The following is an 18,858-nucleotide window of genomic DNA, read 5'->3' as shown; positions in this document are numbered from 1 at the left end:
TGCGACTCAGCCGTCGGTGAATAAGCGGGGGGGGGGGGGGGTAGGAAGCATTTTTTTGGGGTGCAATTTTTCAGGAAATATTTTGCGCCGACTTAGTCAGCCGGTGAATAAGCGGGGGGGGGGGGGGGATGAGACCACTATTTTTTTTGTGTGACCTAATTCGTGAGATTTTGTTGTTGTTGACCCGTCACCCCCCCCCCCCCCCGTGGATCCACGCCTGCAGAGGATCCAGCCGGCGTCAATGGGGGGGGGGGGGGTAGCCAAATCTTAATACAAAATTTAGTGCCGTCTCAGCCGGCCGGCGAATAAGCGGGGGGGGGGGATGGGGCGCTTTTGTTTTTTGTTTTATAAAGGTTAACTTTACGTTATTATCCTTTTTTTTTTATCGTTTTGGGGGGCTGGGGGGGGGGCCGGGCCGGAAAAATCGCTACGTGGATCCGCCCCTGATGGAAGCCATTACAAATGTAATCCTAGGAATCCCAACATCAGTTCCACTTACTCAGGTTCAATAAAAATGTTGGCTTAGCTTTTATCAGTGTCAAGAGATCAAGGTAATTTAAAGGGATCGCCCATGAACTGTCACACTATATTGTGTGGCTCAGAAAGAAAGAAAACTGGATATTTCCAATTACAATGACATAATGACTCAAAGTTGATGATCTTGACATCATTTTTTATCATTTCGAAAAAGAATGATCTTCTTAATGAAGTAAGAATTAGGTCAATGATGAAGTTGTAATTGTAGATCCCAGGTGTTCCGTTCTTTCTAGCCCCCCCCCCCCCCCCCCCCCCCCCCCCCCATGTATATAAAAACCATTATTCTATCATAGGGATATTTTTGTTTTCGGGGGGAGGGGGAAGATTTCGGCAATTCAAGGAAAGAATACAATTCATATTTGTAAATGTTTTTAAATTAATCGTTATCACTAGTGGTATAGAGTTTGGATTAATATCATTGCTTCTTTGTATGAGATTCCTTTTGTTCTCTTACTATCATCAAAATATGTTTGTAACATTTATTCTTTTCTTATACATGTTTGCATTTTGACGTATCGACTTGTGAAAATGTTATGTTTTGTGAATAACGTTTATGTCTTTTGAAGAAAGAAGACACATATACAAAATAAAGATTGAGCTTGTTTGTACTATATTGCGTACTGATATGTCTTCATTATTTTAACTGTAAGGAATCACTATATCGCAAATGATGTTACAGTGCTTGCACACGTTGAAATTATTAATAGATAAGCTGGGAAAGATATAATGAAGGAAATTAACTTTAATAATTCCACTGTACGTACCAACGGAACTTAATGACACCACCACACAAAAAGTTTGCAAAACTTTCTCCTGTGCTCCTCTCTTTCTCTCTCTCTAACTATATCTTCATTCAATTTAAGGACGAAACTGTCATCTTTTTCAACATGTTTTAACAATTCCTCGATCAATGTGGTATCAAACCACTTTCCCTGAATATTTTCTTTCCTTTCATCCTCGAATTCTATTAAATTCTTTAACACATCTCCTGCAAACATATACATACTTGCCACTATAAAATTGGATATAATTACAGTTTTAAAACTATGCAGTATTATCTAGCAAATCATTTTCTTTCTTAATTTTAAAATATGACTTATGTTAAAGAGGGAAAACAAAAATCACAGAATTATCATGTTATTTCTATAAATATCTCATACACCAGCAGGTGTATTGTACTACAGAGGAAAAAGACGAGATAGAATCAAATAAATGCCAATTGTAATAAACAATAGTTTATCTTCTTTGAATTTCTGTAAAATATACTTTATTTCGATACAATTATTTGACAGTCTTCAAAGGCACATGCAAATCATGAAATTTACAAGAGACAAGTTTAACACGTCCAGCGATGATATGCAATTAGGAGTTAAGTCCGAACGTGTACATAAAAAGGGCATTAGTACCAATCAATACAATTGAACCACAGGAATTGCACCACATTTGCAAAAATCTACAGATTAAACATGCATGTAGTAGAAAAATGTCTTATAATTGTGATTACGAATAAAGAATTATTTCTAACATCACCTGGGTAAAAGAATGGTGCAATATTGTGAAGTTGACATTGCCACAGAAAATGAGGTTAGAATACAAACGAAGGCAAAATAGATGATATTGATATCATTTACTTGGAGAATTGATCAACTCAGCCTACGCATATTTCATGATTTCTTTGAGGTCTTGTTAAAATAACAGATCATATTACTGTTCATTCTTGGCCGGCCATCCTTAATTTATACACATGTATAGTATATTTGTGTGTTTGGAATGATATGAAAGGTTGAGGCATAAAATGAATTCTGCCACTTAAATAAATGGGGTTTACTACCGCAAAATCCCCAGGGATTCTAAAAAAAATCTAGAATTCTAAAACCTAAAAACAAAACCCACCTCAAACCATAACAAGAAATTAAGCAACCAATTAATGAAAACAAAAGATAACATCTGTAACAACTTTGAACAACATAACTCATAACTAGAAATGAAGAAAAAAAGAGCCCACTGCTGTAAACACACAGCAAGAAAGCCAAAAGCCCTCTCTTGGATCCAGGCAAACAAAGTCTCCTTGAATATTAAACAAAAAAAATAATTAAATGTTATTTAGCAATACTCCCATCAGCCATAATCGAACGCTTTACAAAAAATGATGCTTTACACACATACCAAACACGACATGCAACACGTACAAACTATCATCCTCCCTAACCAGGGCAGTTTTCGCCATAAAAACTATTTCATACACAGGACCAAACTACTGAAGCACCATTGATCCGAATCTCAAATAGCTTAAGAACTGTTGCAGCTTTAAAAAACATATCAAATTGTTAGTATTAAATTTGTACATGTAATGCACAAGTATACTATTTTTTTCTGGACTGTGACTCCCGACCTTGAATATTCTATTCTAAAAACTTCCTTTTCTCTCTCCTCATTCTTCTCCTGACCCCCATGCTTTACCTTCCCTTCCTAGTTCTCTTCTTTCTTACATCCATCATCCATATCATTTCATTGTTTTATCTGTATACTCTGATTTTGTATCATCATACTTCTACCTTATAATGAATGACACTGTGTCAACATTATTTTGAGGAACTTAAATTCTACAAGCTATATGCTTTTGATTAAGTTCCTTTTTTCACATGTAATTTCGAAATTATTTAGTGTGAAATAAATGAAACTAAACTGAAACTGAAGGTCAAGAGTCACTACTGCTCTCTAAGAAAATAGCAGCCCCTAGGTAGAGTACTAGCACACCACACAGTTTGCTAGAAAGTCCTGATTTATATACCATTTTATTTTCTTTTGTTGTAAAATCATGTGATACATATAAATATGAATGCGTTAGTATTTGAGGGATAATTCCCTTTTCAGTCTGACAAAATTAATAATATCCATTTTTCCAAGTTTCTCAAATATTATATATGAATATTTGTCAGTGGTAACAATAGTACATTCCAAAGATACCATTTAACATGATGGAGTTTGATTTGGGGGCAAAATGGATGTAAAAGATTCCAGATATTAGTTTGATGAACATAATTACGTAGAGTTTAACAGTACCTAAGGTTAAAAAAGCTACACAGCATATCTGTTTTTTACATTCCTATCATAGCATCATCATTAGTTGTGTGCTATACATTTAACACAAATCTGACGCAATACAAATTTGTTGGAGAAGCCAACTTTTGAACAATGATGAAGAATGAAGGAGAACTCACTGACATCACAAATCCCCCCCCCCCCCAAAAAAAAGGGACCAGGGATGAAATTGAATCAGCAAGAAGTAAGGTGAATCATATTAATATTGTAGGTTTATATGATTATACTGGAACCAACCCTTTATTATAGCCCTTTTTATTTGTTTTGTTGCAAAGGTATTACAAAAAAAAAAGGTTTTGGGTCCCCGACCCCCATCACAACTAATTATTCACATTACAACCATCATCTATAGTCTAGTGCTTAAACACTAAATTGACATATTTTATGTATGTGGGAAATCTGAGAATAATATTCAGATCTGTTCATATTAATTCACAACAAACATACATTCGGTTTACTTTTTAAAGGGGGCACTGATCATTGACTCCCCCTCTATTTTTTGCCACAATTATACTAAATCTGCAGAAACTACTGCATTGCTAATTAAACAAAAGTGTACAAATTCTATCTCTACACTATCCCATATTAATGGCTTGTACTAAACACTCAGGTCGCGGCTCGTTTGGCCATTTAAACAAAATGGTGTCTTCAAATCGGTTTTTAAGGGGGAAAATATTATTTCAAATTAGTGACTGTTTTTACACTCAGGTCGCGGCTCGCTGGGCCATTTATTCAATGATGTCTTCAAAGGGGATGCGTGGGGAAATTTTCTTAAAAAAGAAGTTGGAAGTTGTGATTATTATTTTTTTAATGATAGACAAATAAGAAGATTAGAATTAAGGCTGGCATTGGGAAAGACAAAATACTAGGTGATTAAAGTGGATTTTAGAGAAAGTGTAATACTACAAGGGAAATGAACTGTATATTTGATAGAAACAAGGAATAATGGATAGAATGAGAAGATGAATTGTGGGAAATTAAGAACTAACAAGAGAGGATTACATAAACAAAGAATGAAAGAAAACAAATATTTAATAAAAAGGGAATTGAAAGAATTCATTGGCCAGATTTAACAGTGATAAAGATATAAAGAAAAGAGTGGAGGAAATAAAGATTTACATGATAGAAAAAAGATGAGAAATAAAGGGGTAGAATAAAATTTAGAAAGAATATTTTTTAAAGACTGACAAATATGAAAATAAAGCGAGGAATAAAATTTGATAGGATATTACAAGGAATGATGGAAATATTCATTTCATTCTTTCATTCTTTGTTTTTGTATTCCTCTCTTGGTAGTTCTTAATTTCCCACAATTCATCTTCTCACTGTATCCATTCTTCCTTGTTTCTATCATATTAATAGATCATATACCTATGTACTATTACACTTTATCTAAAATCCACTTTACCCACCTAGTATATTTGTCTTTCCCGATGTCAGCCTTAATTATAATCTTCTTATTTGTCTATCATTGAACAAAAAACAATCACAACTTACAACTTCGTTTTTAAAGTAAATTTCCCCACGCATCCCCTTTGAAGACATCATTGAAAAAATGGCCCAGCGAGCCGCGACCCGAGTGTAAAACAGTCGCTAATTTGAAATAAGATTTCCCCCTTATATTAAAAAGCCGATTTGAAGACACTTAAAAAAAGATGGCCAAACGAGCCGTGACCCGAGTGTTTTTCAGCGCGCCGCGACCCGAGTGTTTAGTACAACCCCATAATAATATCAGAAACAACACAAGTTCTGTCCAAAATGAAAAGGGGCACCCTTTACACATAATAAGGGCACTCTCCCTTGATGATGATATTAATACACTATACTGAACGTGTTCTCATAATAAATGTTGTTTAAGTTTTAATTGTGTCACAAATGTACAAGCATTACACTAGTCAATTCCCCTACTGCCTTCTTATGCTGCCATTATGGTATGTAAATACAAATACTTGACTGTTTGATTACAACTTCCACTGATTTATTTCGTTAAAAAATCTATGGGTTTTTTTCTTGTTCAAATAGGATATTTCCAACTCATGCTGCAAAATTCTCATTGTAATCAGTACATGTTGCCTAAACGATATGCTCCCTGTCATTGATATCTGGGAGTGGCCAAGCATAGGTCCACTAAGACCCTAACACAATTACAAATTGCCGGATGCCTACAAAAATGATAATAAAACCTCAAAATAACAAATCCTTTGCCAGTAGAGTGGGTAAACATTTTATGAATACATGGAGAAACCAAATATAAAAGAATACACATTTTAGACTGTAATAACAAGAACATGCCTTGTAATTTATGAGCATTTTCAGCAGTTTGGTGACTCAAAACAAAAGCATGTGTGTATTCAATATAAAAATGGTGATTTGATATTAAAGGGAATGTTTTTACCAAGGCTGTGTTTTTCTGCTTTTGGTAACCTTCGAGTTTCTTACGTAGTCTTTGATGTTGACCCACGTTCTGTGTTTCAGCACAGCTTCAGCTTTCAAGCATTCGTCTATCGCTCTCTTGCCAGGTAGCTTAGAATGAACAGTCATAAAGGCTCCTAAACGTCTCTGGACAGCCGACTTTTCCGCATCGCTCCATGCTGTCTTTCGTTTCTTCCTTATTGGCTGTTCATCAACCTCTTCCAGTACATGTTGCGTTTTCCTTTGCCTTTTGGTACCTAATGAAAGACAATAACAAAAAAATGTTGCAATTATACTATGCAGAATAATAAATGCAGTATCACATACTGTTTCTCTGAGTCTCTGACCCATGAACTTGAAGAGTGCATTACTGTTATGAGGATGGAAGGAGAGGAAGAATATTTAAATCCTCTTTTGCAGTGATGCAGAATAGAGTGTGATCCTGGGAGGAATACACTTAAACGATTTTTTTTTGCGGGAAGAAAGCCATCATATAATTTTGTAAAGCTCATATTTCGTGAAATTATGGGCATCTACCGTTTAGGGGAGTCGGGCACAAACAAGTCTTTAAATTATCTGACAGTGTCATGACAGATGGGGTTATGTTTCACATATTCTACCCGGTTTCTATTGGTCATTTATTTTGCTAATCTAGATCAGTTTTGGGTTTATTTGGGAGGGGCTCCTGGCTGCCTCCATTTTCATCCATTTCCTAGTATATTGTAGTGATTGCTGTGTGCATGAAAAAAAGTACATTTTGTATTACCTTGACAACCCCTGACTCCCAGTCTAGAACAAAAGGGCCACGATCACATAATACTTTCTGAGTCTATATTATTGTATGTACACAATTTTTTTTTAGTTTAGAGAAGTTTAGATATAGAGACCAATTAAATTCACTAATAGATTTTCTCCGTCATTGGCAACAGCCTTTTTGTGAGGCTACATTACAATTATAATTGTGCTATAATTTTTAACAATTCAAAATGCACAAATATTGGTACGTGGTGATTTCAACAGGAAAAAGTTTGGTTTCACTTTGGCTTTTGAGGATGATTGAGAGTGCGGTACAATAGGCAAAATTAACATTTAGGTTTGCAAAAAGAAATTTTTAGATGCTCTCATTGGACTTAAAGTCATACCTTTTTGGGAGCATCCAGGTAGCTGACGTTCGACATCATGATCACCAGAATCAACATCGCTGTCACAATTGTCATCACATGATTCAGGTCCCTGTTCTCCAGTGTCGATCTCTGTACATAAAATAATAATCAATAATATTCACCAAAAAGAAAATCTGGGTCAACTGCAAAGAAAACATACTTGTAATTTAAAACAAAAGAATATAATCAATTATTTCTAAATACAACATGGTAGAATTGGCACCAGGTATATGCCACATGTGTGGATCGAGTCAAACAAATGCCTTAATTACCCCTAATCTAAATAAATTGAAACAAACAAGTGAACAATATAGTGAGGAATATTTAACTGCATGGTTCATTTGAAAACAACACTTTTCATTAATTCAATAATGTTGCAGCATGTTTATCAATTTACATATTTTGTATTTGATAATTGTCAAGTTGAGTGGAAATCAGAAATACTTGATTCTTAAAATTAGTACATGCTACATGGTTTGTTATTCATCCCACTTATCCCTCGCCATGATGTTTCTCATCTCATTAGGGTTTGGATTGAGATCCCCACTGTATAATTCTACCCTCATCACAAATTTACCTTCATCTAACTTGATTTGAAGCTCATCCAGACTTTTTGCAGTGCCAATCAGCTGGACCGGGTTCCCAGCTTTTCCCTCCATGGCGAACAGGATCTTTGATATTTTGGCCACCTGCATAGCAGCATCTGGCAGTCTATAATACTCCCTATGTATCCTAATATCGTGGCCCATGAAGTTTGCTAAGGCGTCCATCTCATGGTCCCTCAAGCTCATTAGTTGTGACATGGTAGCTACATGCTTCCGTAATTTTGTGGATCGAAGTGTTGAAGGATTTTGTGCTCCACATGCTTCTGACAGCTCACGGAGAGCATCTGACCCTCGAACATGAGATGTAGTGTCACTATTGGCTACAGCGAACAGGTATTTGTTGCTTGGGTTTACACCTGCTTCCTCCCTGTGGGATACAATGGTGTCTACACATGATTTCATGGAGTCTGTCACAAGGATCGGCACTGTCCTGCCACGTTTTCCTACTACCTCAACTCTCCAGAGAAACTTTACAAGATTTTTTTCCCAGTCTTTCAGCATCTCTAGTTGTCCTTCCACCATATGAGATTCACCTTTCTTGATTTTATTGTAGTCATCAAGAGTCATCTTGCTGATTTCCCCTTGTCTCCTCCTATTAAACACAATGAGATGAGCCAGCATGGTCTTGTTGAGTTCTCTCCATGTGCTATGGTTTTCGATTGCGGTCCCAGATGACAGTTTGTCTACACAAAGTTCAGCCTGTACCTCTAGGTGTCTTGACAAAGCCACAACATCACTCGTTAGGGGTAGGAGTTTGGGCTGGTTTCGTTTCCTCTGGTACAAAGTTCGTAGAGCATGAGTAGAGATTTCAGATCCCCAACAAGTGTCCAGCAGCTTGATGAACTTTTCTACAAGTTTCTGCATGTCATCCCCATCTCTGTCCATCAAAGCCTTACTCAGGAGCACAAAGGCAGCCTTTCTTAAGGTATGTCCCAGCTTAAGTGCTAGACTTGGTGTATTGAACAAGTGGTTCTCCTCATCAAAGCCTGCCACTTTCTTGACAGCACTCAAGACAGTCATAAAACCATTTGGTGATATCAGGGAAGTCAGACTTGCCTTGCCATTGCAGCTGCAAAGTCTAAACTGAAGTACAAGTCTTCCTAGTTCTCGTAACTTGCATCTGATGTGGTTGTGCTGTTCTTCGTCATGGCCCAATTTCTTAGAGTACACCTTGGCCAATTCTAGAATCAACTGATCATTTAGAATGCAGGCCTTGATTTCATCATCGCTGAGACCACTCAGTACTTTGTGTGTTATAGAATCTCTTGATGTGCAGGGCACTGGTGGAAGCAAGAGTCGACCTTGTGCTAATAGTCTTCTTCGTTTTTTCTTTTGCTCCTTAGCCGGCTCTTCTTGCTTCAAAATGCAGCGGTGTTTCCACAATTCGGCTTTCGCAAACCATCCCAAACAATCTTTGCAAGGCTGATAATCACGGGGCTTTGCTTCACAAGAAGGTCTATATACGACCACAAGCTCTCCATGACCCTTTTCGAAGACCCTGTAGTTGTGCATGTGATTTCCTTTATTTCTTATCAATGTCAATAGCTTATCCTTTTCTTTTCGATTCGTTGCTGCCATGTATTGAGCCACCTTTATTTCATTGGAATGTTGTGACCGCAGGTGATCAGGAAGTTTTTTGTGGGGCTTCTCACACATCATGCAATAAGCTACCTTGTCATATTTTCGCCCTCCTTGATTGTTGGTCTTCATCACAGTTATCCCCTCATGGTCAGCATCAATGCCTCCATATCTTGATGATGCCTCCAATGACTGATCTGATGACAGAGATTTCAGTGATCGAGTGATGCCATTTATTGATGTACATTTAGCCATAGGCAATGATGCTTGAGAATTATTTAATGAAGTCTTCCCTGAAGAGTCAGAATCTCCTTGAGAATCACAGACATAGTCTGGATCATCATCACTATCATCATTATGGTCAGATAATGTGTCCTCATTATCACTTGAAAAAATATTTTGTGAAAGGGTTCCATCTGGTACCATCAATGCTTGTGTGGCAGGCTCAGGGAATGGTTCCCAGTGCTCTCGGTTATTAGGGGGGTTTCTGCATAGATCATCAGATGTGTCATCATTATCAGCAAGAAAATTGGACAGTGAAAGGTTTCTATCTGGTTCCATTAAAGGTTGTGTGGCAAGCTCAGTAAATGGTTCCCAATGCACTTGGTTATTAGGGGGGTTTATGCATGGATCATCACATGTGTCATCATTATCAGCTGAAACATTAAACTGTGAAATCTTTCCATCTGATTCCATTAAAGCTTGTGTGGCAGGCTCAGGGGATGGTTCCCAATTTGTTTCGTTATTAGGGGGGTTTCCGCATAGATCATCAGATGTTTCAGCATCATCAGTTAGAACATTGGAGAGTGGAAGGTTTCCATCTGGTTCTATTAAAGGTTGTGTGGCAAGCTCAGTAAATGATTCCCAATGCACTTGGTTATTAGGGGGGTTTATGCATGGATCATCACATGTGTCATCATTATCAACTGGAACATCAAACTGGGAGAGCTTTCCATCTGATTCCATTAACGCTTGTGTGGCAGGCTCAGGGGATGGTTCCCAATGTTCTTGGTTATTAGAGGGGTTCCGGCATGGATCATCACATGTGTCATCATTATTAGCTGAAACACTGAACTGTGAAATCTTACCATCTGATTCCATTAAAGCTTGTGTGGCAGGCTTAGGGGATGGTTCCCAATTTGTTTCGTTATTAGGGGGGTTTCTGCATCGATCTTCAGATGTTTCATCATCATCAGCTCGAACATTGGACTGTGAAAAGTTTCCATCTGGTTCCACTAGTTCTTGTGTGGCAGGCTCGGAGAATGGTGAACAAACTTTTTCTGGGTCTGGTGGGAGGTTTGCAGAATTTTGCAGAATTTCAGGTTTTTCATCTTGGACTCCACTGTGTAATTGAGTAGGACTTGGGAATACAAAATTATCTCCCACCCCATAATCATATAACACTTCTTCACCTTCTTTGATTTTCTTCAATGAGAAGAGAACCAGTTCTGGTTCATTGTGAGGGTTCTCTCTAATCTTCATTCTGCTGTTGACTTCACCCCTCCAACCATGGTTGACGAGTCGTCCCAGTTGTTGTTTAGTTGGTTCGACTGATGCATCCCTACTGGAAATGAAATTGAAAAAAAATGAAAACATTAGATTCATCAATGTTTAAAATTACAATGAATCACTGAAACATACAAGTATATGTGGGTTACAATTTGTGATTTCACTTTAGGTTTTCTCTGTTGTCAGATATTATTTGATTAACTGTTACTTTTCAAGTAGGGTATCACTCAAAGAAGAATCGTTACAGTCATGATTTTTGTTAACGCATGGTTAATTTTAGGAGGAAATTTGAAATACAAGTAACATAGGAAACAAATAGGTAACATTACATGTAGGCATTGGAAATCATAACCAATATCATGAACATTAAACATGCATATGTTTACTTTTCATAAAACAAGATTTGCCTTAAAATTGTAATGCTACAAAATGTCACCGTGCATCAGACAAGAGTACCGAGGCGAAAAAAGACGACGAACTAACCGTGGAAGATTTTTTCAATATAAATACAAATAACAAAAAAAAACAAAAAAAAACACAAAGGTCGGATAACGACACGCCCTACAAGCCACGGGCAACAGCATTGCGAACAAAATATATCCTCTCAAGACCCTCTGAAATACGAGAGCCAAAGACATTACATGGTATAACAAAAATAACAAAAAAGAGAGAGAAGCGACCAAATTGGGGAAAGGGCAAGGAGAGGCAACAGACTAAAGGGAAAATTTACAATTTCGGACATATCTATCCACAAGATGTTTACACCGGGTGGGAGAGATGGAAGAAGGCTTCGGCAGGGGAGAAGGAACATGCGGAGAAGAAAGATGAGTCCAAGGAGAAGAAGGGAGGGAGAGATGAGGAAAGATTAAAAAATAGCATGGGAAAAAGGAAAAAAAGCATTATGATAAACAAGAACAGACGTGTAGAATGAGGGGGGAAAGAAGAAAATAATCTATCTAATCTTTAAAAGTGGAACGTAGCTCCAAAAAGCAAATAAAGAATACAATATAAAAAGTGGCTACTAGCACAAACCTGAATTCATATCAAACGGACCAAACATGTATGCAGTGTTATATTATTCTAGAATGAGCAAAGAAAGCAGGAAATCCAATGCAGGGTTTGAATTGTGCATTGAAAACTACATCCTCAATGAAGATTATGTTTACCAACTGTATGATTTTTGTTCTCAAGTTTTCAAATGATTTTTCAATAAATCTTACCATTTGACATATGTTGGCCCATCTCAGATCATCTTCCCAGATTATAAAGAAGAGGAAATTTGGGAAATTACAAAATGAATGATGAACATTTAACAAAGAAGGATAACAGAAATTAAAAGCAGAAGATGTATAAAGACAACAAGCAGGAGTAGCGAAATGAGAAATGCAGCTACAATGCGAGGATGACGCTGGACAACAGACATTGAAAGAAATGAATTAGGAGGATGGGAAGGGAGAGGAGGAGACAAAGCAGATGAAGAAGTTGAATGAGGAGTTGATGAGCGAGGGGTTAGGAGAGGGGTTGAGGGAGGGGTTGGGAGAGGGGTTGGGAGAGGGGTTAGGAGAGGGGTTGAGGGAGGGGTTGTGTGAGGGGTTGATTGGGGGGTGCGGGGAGGTGTTAGGGGAAGTAATGAATGAACAGATGAAGTAATATCAGACTGAAGTGAAGATGAGGTGTAGAAGAAAGGGGGAGTAGAAAAAGAGTCTTCCGATGACATATTGCAGGGAACTGATGAACCAGCATCATTTAAAACTTCACTGGAGGGAGAGGGAGGTGGTGCAAGCTGCGTAGAAATTTCCGAATCTGTTTCATCATTTAAAACTTCACTGGAGGGAGAGGGAGGTGGTGCAAGTTGCATAGAAATTTCCGAATCTGTTTCATCTGTAAGATGAAATGTGGAGTGTACAAAAAAAAACATGGACTTTTCAGTGTAATGCACCTTTCTTTTATATCCAATATTTGTACCAAATATTGTTTTATGCTCTCCAAAATGGAATATGATCTGTTGGACTGACAAGGTTGAATAATTGTCATTGGTAAGATTGTGTGTTTTGTGTATGATAGCTAAAACAGGTTTGAAAAGATAGAGAAGAATATAAGTTGCATATTTGTTCTATGCTGTCCTTGCCGTATTGATACTTTCTGCAGAAAAATGTATGTGTACTGTATGTGGTCAGTCCACGGGTTTATTCAAAAGCACGGAATAGAATTTGACAGATATGACTAGCTTTCGATCTTTCTCTAGGGAAAAAACAAAAACCACTGGTAGAAAATATGTTGCCCTGTCAACCCACATGTTTACGACTACGTCATAAGCATATACCCTTAGGTTTGTTTTCAACACCTATCATTACAAAATATACTTTTCAATAAATCAAGTCGTCATAGTATGTAGACTTACCACCATTTCGTCCCTTTCCATGTGAAAAAGTATCTGAAGCAAGTTTCACAGTCTGCATCTCTTTGTTCCCCCACATCTCTGGTTACCAGATCTCCTCTGTACCACAAAAGGAATTCTCCCTCTTCAAACGTTTTGGTGGTAAAGACTGCTCTACCTGTGATTGAAGAAATACATAATCTTCATGAGATCAATCATGCGAGTTTGAACATTGTGAATATGATGTTACAAGTATATTTGTCTGTCATTTAAGATAATGCTCATGCAGGTGTGATAAGTAACTCGGACTCGTACTTGTAAGAATTAAGGCACTTATTTTCAAAATTGGTTGAGTTTTAAATAACATTTGTGTGTCTTTTTGGTCACATTGCCATCAAGCAGACTTGTAAGCAACACATTGTATTTAATATTAGTATGCTGCAGATATTAAATTACAATGTCATGCATGTCATGATGAACATGACGTTTTCTCTAGATTTTCTAAAAACATTTTGACATTCAACCCCATGAGGAGGCATTAAAATTCATTTCAAGGTCTAACCTTTAAACACTTAACCAAATCAAGTTTAATACCTCCTGCTTTACAAAAGAGCCCTGTACATACAAATATTTACAAAAAAATAGAATACATTGTAGAAAACATTTTTTAAAAAGCTTTAAAAAAATAAAAACTAGATCAAAATGAACAGAAGGCCTTAAATATTAAACATTTAAGATATTATTGATACAAAGAAAAATGACCAAAAAAATATTTTAAAAAATACACATGCCGTAAAAATAGACTACACAACTGCAAACAGACAAACAAACAAAACTAACTTATGGTAAAAGTCATGATATAACATTAGGTACCAGTGCATGCATTAAAGTGATAGAGGGAGTGACTTAATTTGGTTTTTTAACATTTGGAGTGAAGTTGCCGTGCGAATATGAGTCGGTAGATTGTTATAGATGCTTGGAGCAGTGAAAGAAAAAGAACGTTTTTTAAATTCAGTCTTTGGTTTCAGGATAAATAAGGGATTTAAGGTAGAATGACAAGTAACAAAGTAAACTGGACGATTATGACCAAAAGATTCTAAATAAGGGGCTAGATTATTGAGTATTTTGTAGACGAAAATGCAGTAGTGGTAATTGATTCTATTTTCAACACTTTGCCATTGAAGACTGCTTCACGCAATTAAGTGTTGAATTAAGATTATAAAAACAGAAAAATATGAGGGAAAGCATATCAAATATTCTACTGCATGAAATTAATGAAATATACAGAAAGGGTATAGATTTTACTAAAGAAGTTGACCTGTTTAACTGCGAAGGGTATCAAAGTTACTCTGAAAAGAGCTGGTGATTTTCAGACAATAGGCGATGAGGTGTGATCAAAGAACCATACCAGGCGTTCCTTGCATAGTCTAGCTCTGAATCAATATTTTATTGAGCATATTAATGTTAGATATCTATGCTACAGTGAATTTTCACTATTAATACAATCTACATGTACATGTATGTAACCTCACTCACCTTTGTCAGGCAGCTGTTTCACTGTAAATCCTTCAGGATCAACTTCACTAAAAATATCTGGAACTGTCTGTCTGGTTTGACTTCTGAGAATCCGATTCTGAAACAGGTCAAGTAAATATTAGTAATATTATGCAGAAACACAGCTGTGAGCAAGCTGGAAGAAAATATCTAAATATTACACCCCCACCCCCCACATCCTCCCCCTTATCATACTGGAATTTGCCAAAATATTGCTACTAATATCCATGCTCAATTTTATTATATTATTTGTTAAAATCATGAGGTATTATGAAACACGTCCATTATGATGTACATCAAGGGGGTCATGTAAATACATGGCTCCACATTTCCCATGCACACATCTTATCATATTTGACTCATTTGCAATAGATATAGATTGCTCCACATTTCCTATGCACACATTTCTACATATCTAGCCCATATGCAATAATAAATGTGGCTCCACATTTCCCATGCACACATTTATACATATCTGGCTGATGTGTAATATATATAGATATGGCTCCACATTTCCCATGCACACATTTATACATCTTCAATCCACCTTAAATAGTTGAGATAAACATGGCTCCACATTTCCCATGCACCCATTTATACACATCTGGCCTATATGTAATATATAAATGGCTCCACATTTCCCATGCACAAATGTATAGACATCTGGCCCATGTGTAATATATATATATATATGGCTCCACATTTCCCATGCATAAATTTATACATATCTGGGTCATGTGTAATATATATATAGATATGGCTCCACATTTCCCATGCACACATTTATACACATCTGGCCCATTTGTAATATATATATATGGCTCCACATTTTCCATGCACACATTTATACACATCTGGCCCATGTATAATATATATAGATATGGCTCCACATTTCCCATGCACACATTTATACAAATCTGGCCCATGTATAATATATATATATATATGGCTCCACATTTCCCATGCACACATTTATACACATCTGGCCTATGTGTAATATATATATATATGGCTCCACATTTCCCATGCACACATTTATACACATCTGGCCCATGTGTAATATATATATGGCTCCACATTTCCCATGCACACATTTATACACATCTGGCCCATGTGTAATATATATATGGCTCCACATTTCCCATGCACACATTTATACATCTGGTCCATGTGTAATATATATATGGCTCCACATTTCCCATGCACACATTTATACACATCTGGCCCATTTGTAATATATATATATGGCTCCACATTTTCCATGCACACATTTATACACATCTGGCCTACGTATAATATATATAGATATGGCTCCACATTTCCCATGCACACATTTATACAAATCTGGCCCATGTATAATATATATATATATGGCTCCACATTTCCCATGCACACATTTATACACATCTGGCCCATGTGTAATATATATATATGGCTCCACATTTCCCATGCACACATTTATACACATCTGGCCCATGTGTAATATATATATGGCTCCACATTTCCCATGCACACATTTATACACATCTGGCCCATGTGTAATATATATATGTGGCTCCACATTTCCCATGCACACATTTATACATCTGGCCCATGTGTAATATATATATGGCTCCACATTTCCCATGGACACATTTATACACATCTGGCCCATGTGTAATATATATATATATGGCTCCACATTTCCCATGCACACATTTATACATCTTCAATCCACCTTAAATAGTTCAGATAAACATGGTTCCACATTTTCCATGCACACATTTATACATATCTGGGTCATGTGTAATATATATATAGATATGGCTCCACATTTCCCATGCACACATTTATACACGTCTGGCCCATTATATATATATATATATATATGGCTCCACATTTCCCATGCACACAGTTATACAAATCTGGCCCATGTATAATGGCTCCACAGTTCCCATGCACACATTTATACGTCTTCAATCCACCTTAAATAGTTCAGTTCAACATGGCTCCACATTTTCCATGCACACATTTATACATATCTGGGTCATATGTAATATATATATATATATATATGGCTCCACATTTCCCATGCACACATTTATACACATCTGGCCCATGTGTAATATATATCCTATATGGCTCCACATTTCCCATGCACACATTTAAACACACATTGCCCATGTAGATCTATATCTAGTTATGGCTCCACATTTCCCGTGCACACATTTATACACATCTGACCCAGATTATTATGGCTCCACATTTCCCATGCACACATTTATACACACCTGGCCCATGTGAGTTATATACAGATAGGCCTAGACCTATGGCTCCACATTTCCCATGCACACATTTAGGCTAAATCTGGCTGATGTGAAATAGACCTTCGAATCTAACGTTACTAGATCTAGTCTAGATATTCCTTTAGTTTAACTCTAAAGTTAGGCCTAAGAAGAACTTATACTAGACCTAGATCTACTACTACTAGTAGCCTAGACTAGTAGTACTAGTCTAGGTCTAGGCCTAACGTTAGGCCTAGATCTACATCTTACTTAGATCTAAGTTAGATTAGATCTACATGTAGGCCTATGGGACTATGAGTTTTTTTGTACCCAATATCATGAATAGAACTAGATCTATAGGCCTAAGGAATTCTTTAAAAAGTTGATAGAATATTAATGGGCCTAGACTGGATTAAAAATGAAAGTAAACTTTCTAGATCTAGACTAGTTCTACTTACTTTTGCCAGTTGTGGCTGTACTAATCCCGCCATGACATGTCCATATACGTTAACAGGCACGTCGCAAGGTGCACTGCACCAGCACTGCGCATGCGCTGCATCTAATAAGATACAGACTGTGCAGTGTGTATCCTCATGCTGGCGCTCTTCACTTGATATTATTCTTGAGATCGGAAAATAATACACATATTCAGGCTGCAAGCTATGACTCCAAAGTGGGAAACCGGGGATGGAGTTAAATCGCAGCCGAACGTTGATGGGGTACTACTGGGATGTCCCAAAGCTGATTTAAATCTCGTTTTAATGATTCTGCAACTGTGGAGCTCCACGGTTTGCTGTGTCTCCACAGTTGGAAGTTGTGTATTCATATGAACCTCCCCGATTGACGGTCATTACAAGTGCACACACACACACACACACACACAGAAAAGTGATTAAGCCGTTAAAGCCCGCAAATACCCGGTAACATGTCGTATTATCCTAAGGTTAAAAATGAAATACACTTCGCAATTCTGAAGATAACAACCAGTTCATAACTTTAAAATGAGATAGGATTCATGATCCCGAAGGTTCATAATTCCGAAAATAACATGAAACCTAGATGAAGGCCTATTGTTTTTCGGAATTGCGAACCTTTCGAAAACCGAACCCTTTTTCATTTTCGAACTAATGTACTCTATTTCATTTTAAGAATTATTTAAGCATTATGCTGCTAGAAACAAAACAAAAACGCGTCATTGGGCGATGCGCCTTACAGTATACCGCTTTTAATAACAATCCCATTATTCAATAATCATTTATGAATGAAAAAACACTTGCCCTCAATAGACATGGCGATTACACTTGTGGTGAAACACGAAAGAAGGAAGCACAGGTACGACATCATCACGTCCGTTCTGTAGCTCAGCAAACAAACAACTGATGGATAATGATGGTAGATTATGATAAAGTGGCGGTGCCTGGATTTTTAAAGTGTTTTTGCCCCTCCCTTCTTTTGTCTCTATATTCCGCACATCTGCTCACGATTCAAAAGTGGTGTCCTTCAAACCTTTCACACTTTCTCAGGTCTGTCAACAAATATATGCGCCTTTGCGCTCAATGGCCCGAATTCACAAAGCAAGGTTTGAGCTCAGACCAAGGTTTGAGCTCAAACCTCCTTTTGTTTCGCCAAATCTCCTTTTGTATACAAAAGGAGCTCAAACCTCCTTTTGTTTCGCCAAATCTCCTTTTGTTATAAAAGGAGGTTTGGCGAAACAAAAGGAGGTTTGAGCTCAAACCTTGCTTTGTGAATTCGGGCTA

At 37.1% G+C, this 18,858-nt stretch overlaps 2 protein-coding genes across 2 annotated transcripts in view; both read right to left on the bottom strand.

The window, feature by feature from the left end:
- Positions 1-18,561, bottom strand: part of LOC584707 (CUB and sushi domain-containing protein 2) — a 94,616-nt gene extending 76,055 nt beyond the window's left edge. The window contains exon 1 of the mRNA XM_030986347.1: positions 18,379-18,561. Within this exon, the coding sequence (XP_030842207.1) occupies positions 18,379-18,445 (67 nt within the window). The 5' untranslated portion in view covers positions 18,446-18,561. The remainder of the gene's footprint in view (positions 1-18,378) is intronic.
- On the bottom strand, positions 12,457-18,369 carry LOC115924260 (N-lysine methyltransferase KMT5A-like). Its single transcript, XM_030986348.1, has 4 exons — positions 17,560-18,369; positions 14,820-14,916; positions 13,308-13,461; positions 12,457-12,787 (listed from the first exon to the last, which is right to left on the bottom strand). Coding segments are annotated over exons 1-4 (285 nt in total). The 5' UTR covers positions 17,593-18,369; the 3' UTR covers positions 12,457-12,786.
- Positions 18,562-18,858: the final 297 nt, after the last annotated feature.

The sequence above is a fragment of the Strongylocentrotus purpuratus genome, unplaced genomic scaffold (assembly GCF_000002235.5).
Source record: "Strongylocentrotus purpuratus isolate Spur 01 unplaced genomic scaffold, Spur_5.0 spur5_scaffold_15, whole genome shotgun sequence".
NCBI lineage: Eukaryota > Metazoa > Echinodermata > Echinoidea > Camarodonta > Strongylocentrotidae > Strongylocentrotus > Strongylocentrotus purpuratus.
Note: the sequence above shows the minus strand (reverse complement) of the source record. Positions and strands in the feature narration are given on the sequence as shown.